This window comes from Nothobranchius furzeri, chromosome 3 (assembly GCF_043380555.1).
Source record: "Nothobranchius furzeri strain GRZ-AD chromosome 3, NfurGRZ-RIMD1, whole genome shotgun sequence".
Lineage (NCBI taxonomy): Eukaryota > Metazoa > Chordata > Actinopteri > Cyprinodontiformes > Nothobranchiidae > Nothobranchius > Nothobranchius furzeri.
In genome coordinates this window covers 62,503,024-62,527,164 of record NC_091743.1, presented here as the reverse complement: position 1 = coordinate 62,527,164, position 24,141 = coordinate 62,503,024, and the positions used below count along the sequence as shown (strand labels likewise).

At 41.0% G+C, this 24,141-nt stretch overlaps 2 protein-coding genes across 2 annotated transcripts in view; one reads left to right on the top strand and one right to left on the bottom strand.

The window, feature by feature from the left end:
- Nucleotides 1-23,843, bottom strand: part of poc1a (POC1 centriolar protein A) — a 32,508-nt gene extending 8,665 nt beyond the window's left edge. Inside the window, exons 1-9 of the mRNA XM_015959101.3 lie at nucleotides 23,683-23,843; nucleotides 21,951-22,035; nucleotides 21,649-21,820; nucleotides 21,269-21,448; nucleotides 20,974-21,081; nucleotides 19,969-20,084; nucleotides 16,929-17,062; nucleotides 12,691-12,759; nucleotides 12,360-12,509 (exon numbers count right to left, since the gene is read on the bottom strand). Of these exons, the coding sequence (XP_015814587.3) occupies nucleotides 12,360-12,509; nucleotides 12,691-12,759; nucleotides 16,929-17,062; nucleotides 19,969-20,084; nucleotides 20,974-21,081; nucleotides 21,269-21,448; nucleotides 21,649-21,820; nucleotides 21,951-22,035; nucleotides 23,683-23,697 (1,029 nt within the window). The 5' untranslated portion in view covers nucleotides 23,698-23,843. The remainder of the gene's footprint in view (nucleotides 1-12,359; nucleotides 12,510-12,690; nucleotides 12,760-16,928; nucleotides 17,063-19,968; nucleotides 20,085-20,973; nucleotides 21,082-21,268; nucleotides 21,449-21,648; nucleotides 21,821-21,950; nucleotides 22,036-23,682) is intronic.
- On the top strand, nucleotides 22,377-23,498 carry b9d2 (B9 domain containing 2). The gene has a single exon (XM_015959102.3). The coding sequence runs from the start codon at nucleotides 22,815-22,817 to the stop codon at nucleotides 23,340-23,342; it is 528 nt and encodes a 175-aa protein (XP_015814588.1). The 5' UTR covers nucleotides 22,377-22,814; the 3' UTR covers nucleotides 23,343-23,498.
- Nucleotides 23,844-24,141: the final 298 nt, after the last annotated feature.

The window sequence follows — 24,141 nt, the reverse complement described above, 5'->3', positions numbered from 1 at the left end:
GTGACGTGACTTTTGGCTCAACAAGGGAGGGTGTGCTTCTTCTCCAAATTTGTCTGTTGCTCTCACTTTCATTTACAATTTGCTTTTTATTTCTCAATCATCCATCTACATTCTCAATTAACAAACATGAACAGAGGTCTTTTGCTAGCTCTACATGTGTATTTTTAATCACCGCCTTGCCTGGCTCATTATTTTGTCTTAAGTGACCTCGTGTTGTCTAGCCTGCTCACGTGCTTGCCCCCATTTCCCCATTCTCTCTACCTCTGCTTGCTTCACACTGCTGCTCATTCGCTCCACTAGACCATTAGGCTCTTTTCCTCTGCTGTCTTGTCTTCAACGGTAGCTCGCCTTACTCGTTTCCTTTTCCTTTACCTCCTGCTGACAAATGTGTTCAGCTCCTGCTGTCAGAATAATGCCACCTGCTTTTTACCAATTGCATCTTACAGATGCACAACCACCATAGAATAATGACTGGTGATTTGCACTGGTTTCATTGTGGTTAAAAGTGCAGAAAACTGGACTGTAACTGCAACAACATTACAGTCGATCAGTCTTTCTCTTTGTTCCATCTGATCTTCAACCTGAGGAGTGTCGTGGTTAGTGTGTGTTGAGCTGTGAAAGGAAGCCTGCTGCGAGAGTACTGCTCGTCTGTCAGCACACGTGAGTCAGAGAAAAGCCCACATGTGAAGCTAGAGACGGGTTTTGGAGTGGTGGGGTGGGGAGGGGCAATGTGATCAGAGGGAGCTGATCTGCCTGTCAGCAATGGTTGACACTCACAAACACACAAACATGCATCAATGCATCTGTTCTCTCACAAGAAAGCAGCCGCAAAAGCAAATTAAGATTTGCTCAGTTGTTGTCAGCAGACAGACGACCAAACTGAGCTGCAGAGACGTCATTTAAAGCCGGATTGTTGTGTTTAACTAACAAGCCGACACGTTTCTGGTATAGTGCTGATATCTTACAAATAAAACATGCAGCTTTGGGGGTAGTTATGCAGCAGAGAGAAGTGTCCTTAGCCTGTGTTTGAATCCACTCAATTATAAGCTCGTTTGTCAGTTTATTTCCAGTAAAAAAAAAAGACTATATTATGCTACTTGTCAGAAAAGTGTTTTTACTGATGCTTGATTTTAGATGACTTGATCTTAACACTACAGTTATCTGATTTCAATCATTATTTGAAATTTTTAAATACAAAAAAAAGTTTTCTGATAATAATTCAGTTAATGTTCATTTATGTGCTGAACACATATGAATCTTAGTAGATGTTTCAAATATGCAACAACCAAGTCGATGGAAGCAGTCAATTTAAACATACAATTTCAATTAATTAAGAAGTAAATGCATTCATGCTTCACTTCTTTTAATAAATCACAAATTAGTATAGCCTAGAATCTAGAACGTCATTTGCCAAAGCAAAATTGACGGTCAGCAATGCTCCATTGGAACCTTGCAGCTCATTGTGGCTGGCTGATCACAGAAAAACGATGTATTATTTTATGATTTTTTAAAAATATTTTATGTAGTTCTTCCATGATATACAGGGAGTGCAGAATTATTAGGCAAGTTGTATTTTTGAGGAATAATTTTATTATTGAACAACAACCATGTTCTCAATGAACTCAAAAAACTCATTAATATCAAAGCTGAATGTTTTTGGAAGTAGTTTTTAGTTTTAGCTATTTTAGGGGGATATCTGTGTGTGCAGGTGACTACTGTGCATAATTGTTAGGCAACTTAACAAAAAACAAATATATACCCATTTCAATTATTTATTTTTACCAGTGAAACCAGTATAACATCTCCACATTCACAAATATACATTTCTGACATTCAAAAACAATACAAAAACAAATCAGCGACCAATATAGCCACCTTTCTTTGCAAGGACACTCAAAAGCCTGCCATCCATGGATTCTGTCAGTGTTTTGATCTGTTCACCATCAACATTGCGTGCAGCAGCAACCACAGCCTCCCAGACACTGTTCAGAGAGGTGTACTGTTTTCCCTCCTTGTAAATCTCACATTTGATGATGGACCACGGGTTCTCAATGGGGTTCAGATCAGGTGAACAAGGAGGCCATGTCATTAGCTTTTCTTCTTTCATACCCTTTCTTGCCAGCCACGCTGTGGAGTACTTGGACGCGTGTGATAGAGCGTTGTCCTGCATGAAAATCATGTTTTTCTTGAAGGATGCAGACTTCTTCCTGTACCACTGCTTGAAGAAGGGGTCTTCCAGAAACTGGCAGTAGGACTGGGAGTTGCGCTTGACTCCATCCTCAACCCGAAAAGGCCCCACAAGCTCATCTTTGATGATACCAGCCCAAAACAGTACTCCACCTCCACCTTGCTGGCGTCTGAGTCGAACTGGAGCTCTCTGCCCTTTACCAATCCAGCCACGGGCCCATCCATCTGGCCCATCAAGACTCACTCTCACTTCATCTGTCCATAAAACCTTAGAAAAATCAGTCTTGAGATATTTCTTGGCCCAGTCTTGACGTTTCAGCTTGTGTGTCTTGTTCAGTGGTGGTCGTCTTTCAGCCTTTCTTACCTTGGCCATGTCTCTGAGTTTTGCACACCTTGTGCTTTTGGGCACTCCAGTGATGTTGCAGCTCTGAAATATGGCCAAACTGGTGGCAAGTGGCATCTTGGCAGCTGCACGCTTGACTTTTCTCAGTTCATGGGCAGTTATTTAGCGCCTTGGTTTGTCCACACGCTTCTTGCGACCCTGTTACTGTTTTGAATGAAACGCTTGATTGTTCGATGATCACGCTTCAGAAGCTTTGCAATTTTAAGACTGCTGCATCCCTCTGCAAGATATCTCACTGTTTTTGACTTTTCTGAGCCTGTCAAGTCCTTCTTTTGACCCATTTTGCCAAAGGAAAGTAAGTTGCCTAATAATTATGCACACCTGATATAGGTGTTGATGTCATTAGACCACACCCCTTCTCATTACAGAGATGCACATCACCTAATATGCTTAATTGGTAGTAGGCTTTTGAGCCTATACAGCTTGGAGTAAAACAATATGCATGAAGAGGATGATGTGGACAAAATACTCATTTGCCTAATAATTCTGCACTCCCTGTAATGGTGGACTGCCCCGCTGACAGCGCTCTATTTGTTGATGGGCGGAGTATTACTGTAGCCACCCTACTGCAGGTACACAGAGCAAACTAACTCGACCCAGACGCTGCTCAATTGACACCTTGCAAAATGTGCCATTATCCTATACCTGTGATCACTGGCTTCAGAGGAAGGTCACACAAAGCAAACTGCTTTCGCAACCTTCAAAACCTCCGCTCGCTAAAACCAACTCCCACCGAAGACACCCACCTGTCTATGGGACTGTGGAACTGCCAATCAGCTGTAAACAAAGCAGACTTCATTACTGCATATGCAAACCACCTGTCACTCGATGCACTGGCTCTCACCGAGACCTGGATCAAACCATGTGACAATGCTACCCCATCTGTTCTCTCAATTAACCACACTTTCTCCCACACTCCTCTGGCCAAGTTAGTGGAACGGGTATGTAGATTTCCAACAAATGGATATAGTCAGTTGCTACCCATCACTAAATACAACTCCTTTGAATACCATGCCATCCAGCAAACTGTACCGAAAAAATTCATTTTCGTTGTCATATATCGCCAACCAGGTCAACTCGGAGACTTTCTTGATGAACTCGACACCCTGCTCTCCTCCATTCCTGAGCACGACTGTCCCACAATGGTCCTTGGAGACATGAATATTCACCTGGACAATCCCAGCTCATCAGGCTTCCTGTCTCTAATGTCATCATTTGATCTAAAACTAATACAAAGCCCTCCAACTCACAAAGCTGGAAAAGCACTTGACCTCATTTTCACCAGAACCTGTGCCATAGACACAATCTCTGTCACACCGCTGCATCTTTCTGATCATTACTTCATCCATTACAGCACGACTCTACAAGGGAGGTCCACTGCTTCCTCCCCAATGGTCTCATTCTGCCGAAACCTCTGCAATCTGGCACCCAACCACTTCTCTCTTGTTGCCTCCACTCTTCCATCTCCCAGCACATTCTCTGCTTATGAAGTGAATGATGCCACCGAGTCACTGTGCTCCACACTCTGCTCTTGTCTTAACAACTTGTGCCCTTTAGCCACTAGACCAGCTAGATCCTCTCAGTCGCACCCTTGGCTAAATGATACCCTCTGGTCTCTACGCACCAATCTTAGAGCTGCGGAACGGAAATGGTGCAAAACAAAAGATCCTGGTGATCAATTGAAATTTCATGAATTACTGTCCTTACTCTCTGCCAGCATCCCTGATGCAAAGAAAGCTTTCTACAGTGACAAAATTCTCAGCTCTACTGACTCTCAGAAACTATTTTCAACATTCAAAACTCTGCTCAACCCTCCATCCCCCCCTCCTACCAACAATCTATCAGCTGACACCTTTGCCTCATTCTTCAATGACAAAGTAGCAGCTATAAGCAAACAGTTTACTCAACTGGCCACTCCTGAACATTCACTACCACAAACTCCTTCTAGCCCAACCATCTCAAGCCCTACTGCTTCATTTTCCTCTTTTTCCCCTCTCACTGAGAACTGTGTCCAAGCTTCTCACGTGCAGCCGCACTGCTACATGCCCACTCGACCCCATTCCGACTAAGCTGCTCCAAGCTATTGCTCCTATAGTAGCCGCAGCAGTCACACATGTAATCAACGCTTCACTGACATCCGGTGCATTTCCCACCTCTCTCAAGCATGCTCAGGTTAAACCGCTGCAAAAAAAAACCCCCATCTCTTCCTCCAAATCATGTGGAGAACTACCGACCTATCTCTCTCCTCCATTTTCTGTCCAAAATCATTGAAAGGGTAGCTTTCAAGCTGATCACAAAATACCTCTCACTAAACTGTCTGCTTGACCCTTACCAATCTGGGTTCAAAAAGGGCCACTCCACTGAAACTGCTCTGTTAGCAGTGACAGAATCCTTAAAAGAAGCTAGAGTGACTGCCAAATCCTCAGTGCTTATCCTGCTCGACTTATCGGCTGCATTTGACACTGTCAACCATGGTTTCCTTTAGTCCACACTCTCTAGCATGGGCATCACAGAGAAAGCACACGCCTGGTTTGAATCGTACCTCACAGGACGATCATTCAGTGTATCTTGGCTTGGACAATCCTCTACCGTGCACCGTCTTGCCACAGGAGTCCCCAGGACTCTGCACTAGGACCTCTTCTCTTTGCCATATACACCACCTCACTGGGTGAGATCATTCAATCACATGGCTTCTGCTACCACTGCTATGCAGACGACACCCATCTCTATCTGTCATTTCCACCAGACGACCACACTGTCTCTGCACGAATATCAAACTGTCTCTCTGACATATCAAAATGGATGAAACCATCTCCAACTCAACCTATCTAAAACTGAACAACTTGTCATCTCAGCAAAACCCTCCATACAGCACAATATCTCAATCCAAAATGACTTCCTATCTCTGGCTCCTTCAAAGGCAGTTCGAAATCTGGGTGTTGTGATTGATGAACACCTGACCTTTAAAGATCATGTTGCCTCTGTTGCTCGTTCATGCCGCTTTGCGCTGTATAACATACGAAAGATCAGACCATACCTAACACAACATGCCACCCCGCTCCTGGTGCAATCTATGGTCATCTCCCGCCTCGATTACTGCAATGCCCTTCTAACTGGTCTTCCAGGCTTTACTGTGAGACCTCTTCAAATGGTCCAGAACGCAGCGGCACGTCTGGTCTTCAATCAGCCAAAAAGAGCACACGTCACCCCGCTGTTCATTGAGCTCCACTGGCTACCGCTAGCAGCACGCATCAAATTCAAATTGCTAACACTAGCATACTAAGTCTGAGATGGTACGGCTCCCATCTACCTGAATCCTCTTGCAAAGGCTTACGTCTTGGCCGCTCCGGTCATCACAGGATCGTCGGCTAGCACTGCCTACACCACGCTCAGGACAATCCAGACTCTTCTCATGCATCGTTCCACAAATGTGGAATGACCTTCCAAGCACTACCAGAACAGGGGCTTCCTCTTCAATTTTCAAGAAACTGCTGAAGACCCTGCTCTTCAGAGAGCATCTTCTTAACTAGCACCCTCCCTGCCCCCCCCCCCCCCCCTCTACTGTCCAGTCCTTGTTCCCTCTTCTCCATGATTGATGTCAAGTTGTTGTTGTTATTGTTGTTGTTAGCCTCAAGGGCAACATGCCGATAATCACTTGTAAGTCGCTTTGGACAAAAGTGTCTGCTAAATACATAAACATGTCCACTCGACCCCATTCCAACTAAGCTGCTCCAATCTATTGCTCCTACAGTAGCTGCAGCAGTCACACATGTGATTAATGCTTCACTGACATCTGGTACATTTCCCACCTCTCTCAAGCATGCTGAAGTTAAACCGCTGCTAAAAAAAACATCCTTCCCTCCAAATCATGTGAACTACTGACATATCTCTCTCCTCCCGTTCCTGTCTAAAATTATTGAGAGGGAGGCCTTCAAGCGGATCACAGAACACCTCTCACAAAACTGTCTGCTTGACCCATACCAATCTGGGTTCAAAAATGGCCACACCACTGAAACAGCTCTGTTAGCAGTGACAGAATCCTCAAAAGAAGCTAGAGCGACTGCTAAATCCTCAGTACTTATTGTGCTTGATCTATCATTGACAGCACACTCCTAGTTTGAATCGTACCTCTCAGGACGATCTTTCAGCGTATCTTGTCTCGGACAATCTTCTGCTGTTCCCCATCTTACCACAGGAGTCCCCCAAGGCTCTCTACTAGGACCTCTTCTCTCTGCCATATACACCACCTCACTGGGTGAGATCATTCAATCACATGGCTTCTCCTACCACTGCTATGCTGACAACATCCAGCTCTATTGGCCATTCCTGCCAGATGACCACACAGTCTCTGCACAAATCTCGGACTGTCTTTCTGACATCAAAATGGATGAAATCCCACCATCTCCAACTCAACCTCTCTCGCCTACATCATGCTCAGGACAATCCAGACTCTTTTCATGTGTCATTCCACAGATGTGGAATGACCTACCAAGCACTACCAGAACATGGGCTTCCTTGTCAATTTTCAAGAACCTCCTGAAGACCCAGCTTTTCAAAGAGCATCTTCTAAACTAACACCCTCCCAGCACCCGTCCCCCAATCTAATGCACACTCCATGTTCGCTTCCCTCTATGATTGATTATGTTGCCTCACTGCCACCTAGGATTGACTGAATAGTGTTTGTTGTTAGCCTCAAGGGCAATTTGCTGGCTTGATTATCACTTGTAAGTCGCGTTGGACAAAAGCATCTGCTAAATACATAAACATAACTGATACTAAGATGGCAACTGGTCCTTTGAAACCCAGTTTGAAATGGCTTTGGCATTAACTTTGGACTATTTTAACTCGGGCTTTCGTTTAAATCAAGCGCAGATAGAGGTACTTAACATTTATTTAGAAAATGTCTTTGTGTCTTCTTTGACAAACTATGGTGGACTGTCCCGTTGACTAACATCCATAGCGGTGAGTACGTCATGTTGTTTGTTGTCCAATAGCATGCAGAGACAGTTGATCCCACCCCATGACTGAGTGCCATCAATGGACCATAGCCATCCTATATATTCACATATATGGGATGGCTTGCCGGGGTAAAATAATTATCCTTATTGCTCTATAAGACACTATGAAGACTAGTTTTAGTAATTTTCTTCTTTGAAATCCTGTTTTCAGTAATCAGCCTAGTGAGTTGCTGTCATAGAGGTCAAGAATAAAAAATAGAATAACTAACTCTTACAAAACCTGTAGTAATAATTATTTAATACATCACAATCTTACTTAATACAGCACCTACAGTAACGACCTCAAAAAAAGAATATTTGTTTTAAAAATACTGTGTTAAAAAACATTTTCTTGGTTTGTTTGGTCCTGAATTAGAAAAACTATTTTCTCATAGTGGAATTGTTTATTTCCCCACTTGCATCTTGTGAATGCTGTCGAAACAAAATGTTATCTAATAAGTTACACAAAAACAATTTCTGTGTGAAATGTACATAATACCGTCAGCATCACAACCAGCCACTGAGTTTATTAACAAACCTTCACTAGACTCTTTGACCTGAAAACTACAAGCTTTTAACTCTAAACTGCTCAGCATGCAGACAAATCATTACATTAAACAGCTGTGGCTAATTGAATGGTTTGTTTAGAAGTTACATTTATTCCTAAGCACATCTTTATTCTGATCTGAGCCATGTCTTCTAATTCTAAGACTCAGATTTTCTTATTTCCGATTAAATGGACTCACACCACCACTACCATATTGTGCATCTCTTTATTTGGGCAGCAGCTGATAATTGGATGCATGACTGGCATCACTGTCCCACAAACTCCATCCATGGCTGCTTTCAGCTAGAACATCCTGTTTACTATTCTGCTTCTCTGAAAATAAATCAGATTCTATAAGCACATCAGACACACGTTTTCCAGTAAAGTCTGTTTCTTCTCTCTTCTTTAACTCATAAAAGCTTTGAACACTTTCTCCAAAGCCATCAAACCATCACAAATCCTCACATTTAGAGGAGGATGTGACATTTTCCTTTACCCTGCTTCCTTCTGGGGCGACACGAGAATGAGACTTGCAGCCGTGCGCAAGATAAAAGGACTAGTATTAATAATAAATTATGAATGGCTAAATTATAAATGAAAAAGGAAGAACTAGGAAGCTTGTGCTTCCAGGTAGAGCTCCCACTTTGGATGAAACAACTGTTGTTGGTCTGTTTCATGAAGTATCTCAGGCTAATGATGCCGTCTGCACGTTCTTGGTTCTGAAGCCTTTTTTTTCCTCTGGTATGTTCTCAAACCATGTTGGAACCTTAAGTCCTTATGGGAAACAGATATGGGTTCTAATTAAGTAAATCACCTTTTAATGCGTCCTAAGGCTAAGAGTGTGTTAAGTTAGGTTAGAGATGACATCACACTGTTTGATGAAAGGGTGAGTTTGAGTCTGACCACATGACAGTAAGCTGTTGTATTCTCAGGCATCCAGATCATGAAGGCTCTTGAAAACCACACATTAGGCAACAATTGTACTGAGGTGTACTGTACTTGTTCACGTGGATCACTTGTCTCTACACAAATAAACAATGATAAACACATTTAAATATAATTTCAAAACCATAGGGTTGCATTCAACTAATGACAATGTTCTCTGTGACTGAAAATCCTGCAAGACCATTTTACTCTATTGTGTGTTTACAAAGTCACAATTATATATTAATCACTATTGTTGGTAATGACTCGGTGTTTCAATTAAGCTTGCTGAAGGATAATAAAAGCAACATGATTAAAATGTTTGAATGCAGCACACACACACACACAGAGAGAGAAAGAGAGAGCGAGGGAGAGAGAGAGGGTGAGTGAGCGAGAGAGTCCAGCTCTATCAGGTCTGTTTTGACTCAAAATATTTTTTTCCCTTTAAAACTGATTATCAAAATATACAAATATATCTACTGTCCTCCTAACTATAAACGAAAGTAGCAGAAGAGTTAAGTGCCCATCTCATAACTGGAGGGATGTGGGATCAAGTCCTGCTCAGTCTATGGCACTTATTTTGTCCTTGGGCAAGACACTTAACCTGCGTTGGCTGCTTGTGGTGGTAGGAGGAATAGGTGGTGCACAGGCGCACGCCCAGGGCAGCTGTGGCTGTAGCTCATCACTACCGGCGTGTGAATGTGTGAGTGTGAGTGTGTGTGTCTGTCTGTCTGTGTGTGTGTATGACTGTATGTGTTGTAAGGGGTCTTGTTTGTATAACAAAAACAATCTGAAACTTTATTAATTTTGTTTATCGTCAGTGAATCTATTTAGCATGATTATATGTCTGATTTAACATTTTAAATTGTTGATTTATAAAATTGATAAAATCTGGATTTTGATCAGAAACAAACAAACAAACACAACCTCAGCAGCTTTTATCATTTAAATATATTTCAGCTAAGAAATAAAAGCTGCTGATGAAGAACATGTGATGTAATGGTTGAAAGTTAATGTGTGGGCTTCAGATGTCCTTGGAAAACAAAATATTCTAGTGAGAAAGCTAATTTGAGTTATAAAAGCTCACAACTTCTTAGAATTCAAGAACAAGTTTTAAACATGTGCTCCATCTTCACCTGGTCCAGCAGCCCATTTACCTCCTGGACTCCTTTCAGACTCATCTGTAATAATGGCTGTCAAGTAGAGCAGCTATTAAAATCCATTTACTGTCTTTTTCTTACATCGCAAAAGAATCAGAAAAGAACAAAAAAAATGTCTTGAGGGTTCCACGAATATTATTATTTGAGTAAGAAGACATTATGAGTTACTCAGATTGTTAAAGCCTTTTTTGGGTCAGTGTTAGGATTAATCACCCTCTCACAGCTTTCTGTGTGTTAGAACTACTGCACCATAACACTTTTCATCACAACTGGGACATAACTGATTAATGGATATTTGATGTTCTCATTTCTGCAGAAAAACACAAGTTCCAGCAAGATATTCTGAAGTTTTCTCTAATATTCAGTTAACTTCTGCATAGACTTATTTTTAAATTTCTTTTTTCGAAAACTCTGCCTCACAAACTAAACCCTAGATTTGTGTTTCTGGTGAACAAAGACAATGTTCCTTTCTTTTCCCAGGTAAATCTAAAGGGGACATTTTATGACTTGTTTTCTTAAAGGTTCCAGATCATGCTATTTTAAACCTTTGAGAGGAAAGGTATGGCACCATATATGATAAAATAATTACTGTTGGCACTATCGACATGTCTTTTATCCTAAATACAAGTTATTTTGGTCAGCCTGAATTTATACCCGTAAATGAAACGGTGTGTTTCAGTGAATGTTGGTCCACTCCCTCTTTAACTGAACGCACTTATAATACTGTCTAGGCAAGCCTGCTATTGTTATTAGTCCAGTGGTTTAAGTGCCTGCCTTTTGTCTCATTTTGCCATGAGCTGAGGCCGGTTCGACTCCTGGTGTTGGCAGTCATGTATTTAGCCAGCTGAAGCAGATTTCATGTTTTTATCATTCTGCTTTATTAATTATTTTCTGCAAAATATTTTGTGTCTCCAAAGATCTTTGAATTTGGTCATTCTCAAGCAACATTTTAGTTTATACTCTGCTCACCTCACATTCGACTCACACTGGCTAAATAAACAAGGAAACTAAAATAAAAACACATTAGTCCTTATATTTTAAACTGTTTACCAATAAAGGGTTGAAAAAATAATATTGGCAAGTGTAGCTAAAAAATAAGAAAAAAAGTTACTGCCGCAATCGGGAGGCGAACCTGCACACCAGTCTGGCACTCTAACCACTGGACTACCGAGTCCGTTACAAAACAGTAGTCACCTAACACTCTTGTCTTGCGCTGGCCATTATGTGCATCTTTGTAGACAGGATATATGGCTTTTATGGTGATGTTTTGTCCTCAGTACTGAAGTAATTTTTCTGAATATCCAGGTTTCAAAACAGAGACCATTTAGACACATGCTTCCTAAAACCAAACACTGACAGAAAATGGTTGGACAGGTTTTTCTCAGGTTTGGAGTGTTTATAGAGGCAGTAAAGACTCACATGGCAGCACAAAAACATCAGTTTTGCATAATATGTCCCCTTTAAGTAAACTGGAGAAGTGTACAAGTCAAACATCTTAATAGACTCCTGATTTATGCCATTAAGTAGAAGGTTTAAGGGTGAAACTATAATAAACAAGATGGTTGAGTAAATGACTTAGTCAACCTTTATCTAGTTTAGAGTTCTTTAAGAAAGTCATTCGGTGGATCTTTATGAGGCTAAATGTCTTAGCAGCTCATGAATTATGCTTTCTACATATCCATGTGTTGCTCTCAGTGGCTGACCAGGGAATTAGAACAAAAAACTTCCACTCCGCTGATTGGAAATGGTCAGGCAGTCAAAAATGGATTTGCGAGAAGTCGCTGACCTAATGACAAAATCGAGACTTACAATTTTTCCACAAAAACCAAAAGAGTGATCTCACAGCAGCTCTGTCCATCTTTCATATATAATTTGATGGGAACCACTGAACTTTTCTAACCACTGTACCCCTTTGAATGCACATAATGTGTATTTAAATAAGACAGGAACAAAATCCAGCCAGGTGGTAAAAACCCAGCAGACAACTGATACGAAAATTCTCCCAACAGTTGGGTCTTGGTGTGAATATTAGTAGGCTTCCATATTAACTGCCCCTGCTCTATTTCCTATTACTTTTTTTTCTGTTGGACCAGCTGACAAACAATGAGAGCTAGCCTATGTCCCTTGCTGCCTGGACCTACCTGGCTGCGAAGCACAGATGGGTGAGAATTCAGGGTGAGGTGAGGCACAGAGCTCGCTGGTCGTGACAGTGAGCCGCCGCCATTTTTATGTTGCTGTTTGACACTGACACTGCATTCAACACTGTCAAAGTTGCTTTTCCAGACCATTACCTGTGGAAAGATTATGAATTTATTCAGAAATCAAAGTCAAAATAAAAATTAACCAACCTCTAAAATATTACAAGTAAAGAAAAACAGAAGTTCAACAGCTATCTAACACAGATCAATTCCTCCAGTTTTATGCAACTTATTAAGCAGACAAAAATAACTAAATAAAAGAGTTCTCCATCACCTGTTCATCAGAACCTCCTGAGGAAAAGTACTCTCCTGTCCGAGAGAAGGCCACACATGTGACTGGACCCTGGGGTAAAAAAATGGAAAAGGAAAGATGTCAAATCAAGATATTAATTGTATAAACTCAATTTTCGTTCTACAAGGTCCCTGATGATCCTGGAATGAAGGTAATCATTAGATTGATAATAGCTGGGCTGTGCTACAAAACTGCAAAGAACCCTGGGGTGAAGGAAATGGAAACAGAGGAAAGGTGAGTGAATGTGATCCTTCAGAATCAGCATTTCTCAAAACTGTAGCATCCAGTTTACAGTTTTATCAGCTTTCCAGTTATGGCTATAACTATTAATCCTCCTCAGGGGCAATTTTCATTGTAGCTGTTAGCTATAAGCTATGGTCTTTTATGTAATAAACCATCACAACAGAAAATAAATGTCTACCAGGTGCCATTTTTCTGAAATGTAATACTTTCAAGGCCTTAAATTTGGCTCTACAGAATGTAACGCTTTTTTAATACTTAAAGACACCGCGGCTACCCTTATATCCTGCTTTTACTGTCTGCTTCACTCATGCCAGAATTTGTGTACTATAGGCTAACCACAAGAATGCTGACGTGAAAGGTTGCATGTCACTGCCTACCTTAGCAGAGTGAAATGCACTTCATTCAATAATTCGGTTTTCTAATGTACATGTAAACTAGGATAAAGACTGACAGTTTTACTTGATTATTGCCATAATGAGTGATAGTGATTGTGGGGGTGTTTAACTGAAGCAGATAAGTAATATATGTGGTATGGTTGCTCTGAAGCTGTGTCAAAAGGTAACAAAACACAGATAGCGTCGGCCCAAATTTTCATACGACTGCTTCCCTAACAAACCCCCCTGATGATAACGTGAACGGTACCTGCACATAAGAAATAAATCCTTCAGACCCGCTGAGCTGTCAATGTGTTGCTTTCAGGCCATTCATTCATTAATGTTTCATTCCTATACACACACTCATATAAAATAAATCATTAAATGGATCTCCTCTCCCAAGAGATGCAGTGGATGTGTAGGTGTTATTGGTGTAGATATAAAAGAGTAGGTTATAGATATGTGAGCTTAAAAACACAAGAACTGGTTATTTTTGGACCCTTATTCTAAGTCATCTGTATTTTTTATACTTTCATAAGTCAATGCGAGTCCCGAATTATCACCCCCCCCCCCACACACACACACACACAAAAAAGCATGATGAGAACAAAAGCTCCCGAGTGTGTGGGTGTGTGTGTGGGAGATTGTGGAGGATGTGTGTGTCAGGCTGAAGCTGAGCAATCGATAAAATTTTCAGCAAAAAGAACAGACAAAGGTTGAGTGGGGTTAGTTGTGGTAAGAGCCAAAATCAAGATGACCTACAGGAAACAGGACTGCACTGAGAAATGGTTAAAACTCGAGAAATTTGTTATTTTACTTCACAAACTTCAAATTTTGTTCAAAAGTAAAAGAAGAAAAAGAAATGACCACATAAGCTGCTGAGAGGTAAAAAGGAGAACTGTGTCCTGTGGCTGGAACTCAGATAGGTTGGTTTGGGTGAGGACAGTTTCCCAGAAGCACCTGAGAGAAGCAGACTGTGTCGCTATGGCAACGCGACAGTCTGACCGACAGCATGTTCTGTCTCTGTTCTGACTAATGCGCGCTGGCACTTGCTATGAACACACACACACACACACACACACACACACACAACTAGCTTATTTTGCCTACTGATGACTGAACAATAATCACAGAAAGTGGACAGGTCCCATACGGCATCACGGTCTGTGATCGTATGCTTCACAGGAGAATAAACTATTAGTTTTTTGACAAAACGTTTAATTTATTGGTTGCCATTGGTATGTGAAGAGCATTTCAAGAAGTATGGCAAAATGCTTCAAAAAACCCATGTCGTACCCCACCTTTGAAGATTTTCTAACCATTAACAAAAAGCTAATTCAAGAATTTATTTAGCATCAACTGGATACTTTGGATTTGCTTAATAGTTTTGTTTGCAGCAACAACAGCACATTGCAAACCATGAACTAAATGCCATCTGATGCAAAGATGGAGGGGCAAAAGAAGAAAACCCACAACAAAAATTCTGTAATCTGAATTGAGATTTAGATGACAGGTAAGTGACGCCTAGCGTCTGCGAAGCGTGCACGTGAAACTTGAAAAAACGTTCATTTATTTCAGTATTCCATCTTAAAAGGGGAAACTAATAAAATGACATCAAATAGACTGATTACATGCAAAGCAAGTAATTTCAAGCTTTTATTCGTTATACTCATTTTGGCTTACAGTTTATGAAAACCCCAAATTCAAACTCAGACAATTAGAACATTGTGAAAAGGTTCAATATTCTAGACTAAAGGTGTTACACTCTAATCAGCTAATGAATGGCTTCCTGAGCCTACACCCCCCCCCCCCACACACACACACACACACACACACACACACACACGATGAACTGTAGCGCTCCTATCGAGCATGGCTACACCAATGTTCAGAGAAAACCCTTTTTTCAGCTGCTACGGTTTGTCTAGATTTCTAGGCCAGTAGTATTAGGCCAGCAATTAGCCGCCATTAAAGAAGATATGTGTGTATGTTTTCAATGACTGCAAAGTGGTGTACTATGGAAGCATCCCAGAAGCGCAGTATTTTTTATGCAATACACTTCCAGAATGCGTCAAGTTCAGTTCAGATCAGAGCAAACAGGAAGTCAAACACGAGTGCATAAACTACAGACCTTTGTGGATACATGCAGCTTTCTTTCTTCTCGCTTGTTTTTACGTGAACTGCCAAAATCACGCGTGTGGCATGCTCTTAGAGTTCTCCTGGGATTCATGATGCTGCAGAACTGACTGCATGGAATGCTTTTCACTCTGGATTCATGTCTGAAATGCTCCCTGTGGGAAGGAACGCACTGAGCTCACGGAAAGTGCGTCTATTACGTTACTTGATGCTTACGCGTCCAGTGGAAATCCGGGGTGAGTCCATCCATCCATTTTTGGCTGCTTATCCAGGGTCCGGTCACAGAGGCAGCAGCCTGGGAGGCTAAGACTTCCCGGGGTGAGTCCTCTATGAAAATTTGTCCAAGGTTCTTTAATGTGTAATCACTGACTGCCGTCTACTGAAGGCACCAACTACACAGAAGTACTCCACACAGCCTTGCCTTAAAACCTCCATTTCTTTTTTACTTTACTCATCATATATCAAACCCAGCTCTTTAAAGTCCTCCTGAGGCTGAGTAAACAACATATTTATCAGGTCCATCATCACTTGTGTTTTCATACAAGTACAGGCACACGACTCAACACGGATACACAGCACAACACGTGTGTGGAGACATTGTCCTACACGCCCATGCTGAACAGATGGGGGGGCTCTCCTCTTTCTAGCTAGGCGACAGGAGAGCCAATTAACACTCTGAGTGGTCCCAGCACCAGCAGATTGGTTGTGTCACCACAGAGCCAAAAAGAACAACAGGCACTGAAACAAAGTGCAGAAAAAGACAAATCTGCAGGTGGGAAGAGAGAAGAGGAAACAAAAGTCCCCCCCCCCCCCCTCCCAGCTCGACAAAGAGGTGGTTTTTGGCAAGCAAGCAGGAGAGAAATACAGGTGACAGAGACAAAAGACAGAATGAAAGACAGACAACATGTGCAGGGGGATAGATAAACAGACGGACCACATGTGGTATTGGCAAGCCACCGATTTCCACAACTAGCCAGCAAGCCAGTCCATCAGCTGTTCAAACAAACAGACACAGTCAGTGCGCCGTCAGGACAGCAAGTCCAGCCAGCAACATGAATTCATCAGATGTGGAACAAAGAGAGGTGAAAGGATCAAACGCAGGAAGGGAAATGCAGATGAAGTTGGAAAGAGAGCTGGGCTGAGGTCCGAGAACAACAGCAAGACAAAACTAGAGGTAGTAGGAGCAGGAAGAGAGAAGAACCAAAGGAATGGGGGCAGAAACATGGTTCTGTTTCCTTCCAACAATCCTAAGATGAGTCATCATGAGTGGGCTGCCTGCTCGCCGGCCGAGTACTAAAATAACACCAAATACACAAAAAAGGCATCAAACACACACACACACACAGGAAAACAGAGCAGACTTCACCTTTACTGGTCATGTCAACGAAACAGTAGGATTTAAAAATAGAATATTGTTGGATTTTGTGGTGTGTGTGTGTGTGTGTGCGTGCGTGCGTGTGTGTGTACCTGATGTCCATGAAGTGTATACAATAGCTTGCCCTCCACAAGGTCCAGTATCTTCATTGTGGAGTCGCTGGACGCAGTGATCAGGAAGTTTCCAGCAGGATGGAAAGACAAAGTGTTCACCATACCAGTGTGAACTGGAAGACACAGACAACAAACATTTAATGTTGTTTTTCAAACACAAATCCTGCGTCAGTTACAGCTTTACCTGTTCTGAATGTGAAAAAAAAAAACAATAAAATGACTGGATTTTTAAAAAATGATTTCAGAATATAACAGCAGCTTTTGCAGTCTCTCAGAGCTTCTCAGACAGCTTATAACACAGAAAATTTAATTAGGATTTCAAGTTATAAAAGACAAAACTGCAGCTGAAAATAAAGCATGTGAACTTTTACAAACACTACAACCGTAGGATTAATGAAACGCTAAACAAAAGAAATGGTTTTAATCAAATTATGAGAAAGTTAAAGAAAATAGAATAATAACTAAAGATACAAGTCAACTGTTCGTTCCACAGCTTTTACTGTGCACACACTCCGCTTTCAATCTTTTGGCGAGCTAGAAGGCAGCGAGTCAATGTTTATCGATGTGACCACATCAGTTAATAATAAATGATCTAAAAGGCAGGGAAGTTATAGAATTATTCATTTGTTCAAATGATATTTGAAAGCACTTAATGACCCAATTTACTGTCATTTAAATGAAATTTCACATAAAATACTCCAGAGAGGAGGAATAATATCTGACTGGAGACTTTGAGTCAAGATGAGTTTCAAACTACAGCATAGTAAATTTGTCTCTTGTTTCAGGTTTTACAAGCAGGAGGACCTGAGACACTTTTCCCATTTTTACTAAAAGACATTGTAAACAGAAAGTGAAGTGCTTCACAGCCTTTCCCATGTGCTGAATCTGCTGAATCCCTCAACAGCAAAAGGAGGAAGGACATTTCATAGCGATCGCCCCCTCTTCTGGCTGACTGGTGCTACGACATATCGATCCAGCTGAGGAAAGATGCTGAGCAGCTGCAAATGAGCGTAAGGAGAGCCAAGGACATATTCATTACAATAACCCAGGTTCATCCAGGGATAGTGAGTAAAAAAAAACCTAAACTAGTGGAATTAAATACCAGAAAACAAGCTGAGGCAGCTAAAGCCAAGTAAGCATATCATTCTGCTTTTGCAGCACTGACTGCCCACACCACACTCCTGCTAAGGGTTTATAATGCAGCACCTTATGCTCACCAGTGTCTAATTACTATGTTTCCACTGAGGTATCTAATTGTTACTTCACAACAATTTAACAGTTTGTCACGTCCAGCAGAATAAGTTGAGATACACTTTATGTAAAAAGAAGCAGAGTGGAAGAGAAGAAGAGATGTTATTTTCCTTCATGCTCAGTCTCCTCCAGCAGATGTGACTATCCATTATTAGATCTCTCAACAGAAATCCATTTAGGAGCAATGATTGGAACAATCAACCCGAGCGGCAGGCTCAGACAAAAGCATCAAGGTTCAGTTTATTGAATTTGTAACACATCTTTCATCTTCATCACCCTCCTATGGGATTTAAATACTAATGTGTTTAAATATTATTTCTGTTTTTTTTTTTTTGTTAATCTAATTTGCACGTTAAGAAGAATATTGTGTATGAACCAATTCTTGTAAAATAACTAAATGTAGGTACAGATAAGCCAGTTAAAATCTATTCTATACACATTAAAATGGGTCTTATAACTGATGTGGTTAGGAGTAACAACAGTTTATGCTTTAAAGACCAAGTTCAATCATTTTTCAATACATTTGCAGCAGTCTTTAGTATAAATGAAAGAATGTGAATCAATCTCTGATGGAAAACAGCTCTGGCACTCCTTTTTCATGAACTACGAGGGGGCTAGGGGAGTAGGGAGAAGACGACAGGATTGGAGTCCTATTTCCTGATATTACGACATCTCGCCTCTGATTGGATAACAGCAACACAACTCTACCACTGCCTCTGTTAGCTCTGCAATGTGGAGGTTTTATCTCCATAAAAAACACAAGCCCTGAAGGAGCTCTGCTGTGTGGTGGAGTTGCTAATGCTAACAGTTAGCTTCTGCTAATAAAACTGTGCTATGCTCGCTCTTTGATGCTAAACCAACAACAGCCTTTCCTGTTGTGAGCCTAGATGGGCAAGTGGCTTTTGTAATCCGAGCGTTTCTGAGTCTATTATCTATAAGCGGCTAACGCAGGAAATAGGGGTAAAAGGCTATTTTTCCATTTAGCTTGCATATGAAACTGAGTTATTTCAATAATAACAAGTAAAAATACGATGTCACTGTGAACTTGTTTTTTAAAACAGAAATCCAGTCTTTTCTCAGGGGGCATCATCTAGACACAGAAAACAGTATTGCACGTTAAGCCCCTCTTCAGCTAAAGCACATTGTTTTCCTATTATTATTATTCTCATGTTATATTGTTTATTATTTTCTATATATTAAATATTTACTTGTCAATAAGAAATGTCGCCAACTCTGCATCAGTCTAGGTACTTCTGCAAATGCACACAACGCTCTGTGATTGGCATCTGTACATAAGTGCAGGGTTTCCCCCAGTGCTTTAAAAGCCTGGCGGCCCGCCAGGCTAAGCGTCATGCCCCGCCCCCCTCCCCGACCCTACCGTGTCCGCTAACATGAACGGCGCAACGAAACTAGAGCTGTCCATCAGCTGATACTGGTGAGAAACAGCAGAAGAACGTGTGCAACCCCCCGCCTCTGACGGCCGAATCTGCCAGGCTTAACTCATTTTCTGGGGGAAACCCTGAAGTGGCTGTCTAACACTATTAGCTAATGCTGATCGACGCTCAAGCCAAACTGCATGGGGCTTTTTGTGATGAGGGTGTTAGCAAAATGAAAAACTAATGCATTGCCTAAATATCTTACAGAAAAGGGTAAGACTATCACATTTACACATTTCTAAAAAAAAAAAAATCATACATAATTCAGGCTAAGGGCGAAAACTCCAAACTGCTGCTTTAAAGATAATTAAATGTCTTTTATCTTTTGTTACCAGGGTAGTGCTGAAGCATCTTATGGGATCTGATGTCCCACACCTTCACAGAGTGGTCGGTGCTCGCTGCAGCAATGCAAGTTCCACTGGGATGAAAGTCCACATAGTTTGCAAAACTATGGGAAAAACGAGAAAGCAATTAGATCCAAACATATAATTTAAAATGCATCTGAACAAGTTCCACACTTTTAAACATGAGCTGAAGTTCCTTGTTATGTTCTAGTTCCATAGTTTTTCTGTTCTTATCTTGTACACAGAGTAGAAAATTTTCTGTTTTTTTTTTACCTTGTTTACTGACAGTTTCGGCATCAGCAAACATGGTAAAAAAGAACAGAAACTTTGCTACTCTGTGTACAAGATAAGAACAGAAAACTTATTAAAGTTAGAATATTGAATATTTTAATAAAAAGCTATATTTAAAAAATATTTAATTCCTCTGCGGGGTGTTCAGAGGTGTGCAGAATGGGTGTACAGTTTCTCCTTTTAAAGCTATACATAAAAAGAAAAATAACCCAATTTTGATTCTGTCGGCACGACATTGCATTTATGTTTACATCTACCAGCCACTAGAGGGCACCGTTGCGCTAAAAAGTCCACTCAGCAAGGTGAGGTTGGGACGGTGTAAAATGGCAGACTTGACAAGTCAAGCAGCTGAATCTGAGCCCAGAAGATGTTCTAACGGTAAATACTGTTGTAAAATAAACTTATTAGTAGAAATCAGTTCTGATCCTGTATGATTTGTCTCTGAACTTGGTGCTGGAACGTGTCAGCAGTGAACCAACATCCCAGCAGCTGGAAAATGTGTCCTGTTGTTGCAATACCACCTTTGAACACCAGAGTTTGCCAGATTGTCCATGTTCCATAGTCAAACTTTAAATGAGCTAAAATTCAATACTGTAAGATTTACCTTTAAATACACTTCAGATAAAAATATTAGACATATCTTCATACTTCTACTCTTTCTTGTGCACTCATCAATACATTTTTTATACATCTCGAGCTCACCCAGCATGTTCAAAGAAAGAATGAATGCACTCTCTGCTGTTCTTGTCCCATAGCTTTATAGTTCTATCATCACTGCAGGACACAATTAAACGATCATCTGGAGAAAACCTGGAGAAAAGCACATTAAAATTTTAAAATTAAACATTTGAGAGGAAAAGTGTAAAAAAAAAAGGTGAAAACTTGACATCACATATTAAATTTTTTAAACACTTGTACAACACTTTACTCATCATTACAAATATCACAGGGAAACTTGCATGGTGTGGTATTAAATGGGAGTGTGTGTGTTTCATACTTGGCACAGCGGACCCAGTTGATGTGCTGGTTAAGAGAGAAGAGGAACTTCTGCCTGTGGACCGTCCACACTTTGATTGTTTTGTCATTAGACGCTGTGACCAGGCTCTGTCCATCACCGGAGAAGTTAACACAACGCACAGTGGCAGTGTGAGCCCTGAATTCAGTTGAATCAGCCTTCCTGCAAACACAAAAGGTATTATTCATACATAAAGCAGACAAACACACTGTTTATTCAGGGCGCTGGTATGATGAAATTAGAGTAATCAGCAGATCTTGTTCTTTTGCCTTTAGGAATCCACAGCTTTGTCTTGAGTGATAATTTCTGGAGAAACTTGATGAGAAGAAAACAACATAAAATGCTGCTACGTATAAACTTACATGCTGGGCACCCAGAGACGTACAGTTTTGTCTCTAGAGGCCGAGGCCACAAGGTGACCAGATGGAGAAAACTGGACAGAGTTTACAGCTTCTCTGTGTCCATCGAAACGATAAGCTCTCATCTGAGGCTTCAAGTTCCAGATCATCACACAAGAATCCATAGAGCCTGTGACTGAGAAAGGAGGAAGCACAAGCTGGTTGAAGCAAGAGATTGGTATTAACTACAATGTGCACACAACAAACTGGATAACAGGTGAATATATAGACGGACAAAGGCTCAGATCAAATAATAATAATATTACCAATTTGTTTCATGTTGCGGCTGAAGTCCACACTTGTCACGACGTCCCTGTGACCCTTGAAATTTCTCTCTAGGGTTGGATCAGACTATGATGAAATCAACAGAGATTTTCAATTATTTTACAAGTTTATGTTTGGAAATTATTTTTTCATTTGTTTTATGACCACTTTTGTTATTAAATGATATTTTCTTCTTTTTTGTATTTTATGTTTTATTTTTTATGTAATTTTCATTGAAGAACTTCATGATTTTCTTTTCTACAATAGGTTCTATATAAATAAATTTTACTTTCTTTAGTTATCCATTGAGTTATATAAAAGTTGCAAGATGAACAGTCATCAGGAAAAGCAGGAGAAAGCATATCTAAATAAATAGCTTTTTAGAATTTATAACCTTAAAAAATAAAGCACCATTGAGATGTAAACAATACATTAAAAAGTACAGTGCACTTCATTTGCCATCTTGTTGAACTTGCGCTGTTAAATAGTTATTCGGAAAAAAGTAAACCAGCGGTTCTTGTATACCCTTTATTCAGTCTTTCAGGTATGATTGTAATTTATGTAACAGCTGCTTCACGTCATTAATTAAATTGGTTAAAATTCGTAATTAGTTTACTAAATTAAAGGTTAAGTAATATTTTTTTAGCAAGAAGATATAAAAATGTGTCTCATTTGCCTTCAAAAATAGAACCAGCCCTAGACAGGAAGTGCTGCCTGACAGACTCTGCTCAGGGAGTGCTGTATTAAGAGCACACTATGGCAGGCTGGGTTACCAAGGAGACGTGAGCTGCGTTTGTTGCTCTGTAGCCTTTGATAAAAGCGGGCTCCGTGTGTCGCATGTTCTGGTTAAAGCGGACAGCTGTGAAATGGCAGAGCTTCACATTATAGGACAGATCATCGGGGCCAGCGGGTTTCCTCAAAAAAGCCTATTTTGCAAATGGGAAGTTCATACGGGGGGAGCATGGCGTCTTCTCTCGGGGCTGAAGGAGGGTCAGACTCAGGTGGATTCCCCCCACAGCGGAGAAATGGCTTACTGGAGCCACCCAATTGATCTGCACTATGCGACCAAAGGTCTCCAGGGCTGGCCGAAGCTTCATCTGCAAGTGTGGCACCAGGACTCATTCGGCCGCTACCAGCTGTACGGATACGGGTACTGCCACGTTCCCTCCAGCCCCGGACATCACCGCATAAGCTGTGTGACATGGAGGCCGCTCGGCTCCTGGCAAGAGCAGCTAGCACGAATATTTGTCGGCGGAGGCCCCCAGCTCCGCAACCCGGATCTGATTTACAGTGGAGCGGACAGATACAGACTGCACACCGAGGCCATGGGCACTGTGAATCTGGAGCTGGGCGTCATCATAAGACACTTTGACAAACATGGCGTCGAGAGCTGAGACGTCAAATAAGAATGTTGTATTGATTGTTTTCTTATAAAAAGTTTGTTTTGTCGCAAATGCCTTTGAAAAATTACACACGGCAAAGTTTTGTACATTTCTATGCTGATGTTTTTACACCTGAAATACAGCTATAAATAAACACTTATCATTGAAGTTGGTTTCTTATTCATCTACCGTTTACCATCAATCCAACTATACCTAATATTTCATATTTGTAACGTTATGAATATTTGAACATGTGTGTGTGTGTGTGTGCGTTAACCAAAACAAGTAGTCTACTACAAATCAGACACGAACTTCCTCAGTTGCTACAGTAACAAGTGCTAGCCAAACTCACCAGTGCAGAAGTCATTTTTCCCGGTATTTAGCACGTACACCCGAGTAAAGAGGCTCGTTGCTGCTTTGGCTATTATGACCGAAATACAATTGTTCTCAACTGTGGGTTTTGAAATGAACAGAGGGAGGAAAATATCGCTCCGGTAATTGGAATTGTTTTTTCTAATGCTAGCTGCTAACAACAGAGTTCAGTTTACGCGCCGTGATTGGGCGCTGAGCTGTTGGCCAGAGTCCTTAAAGGGGACGCTGGACATTAAAGGACGTTTGTGTCGAAAAAAGACTTCAATCAAATGTAAAAACGATGAATAACAAAATAAGAAGTTCCGGATTGTACAAGCAGTTATTTTCTTTTGCACAACAAATCCAAATGACCAAGGGGCACACGAGTGTAGTAACCAAATATGACCACAAGATGTCAGTAGCGGTGCAGTGATGTTTTGGAACAAATGTTTTTTTTTTT

Coding starts and splice junctions, on each gene's coding strand:
- b9d2 (XM_015959102.3), top strand. CDS start 22,815: ATGGCAGAGCTTCACATTATAGGACAGATCATCGGGGCCAGCGGGTTT.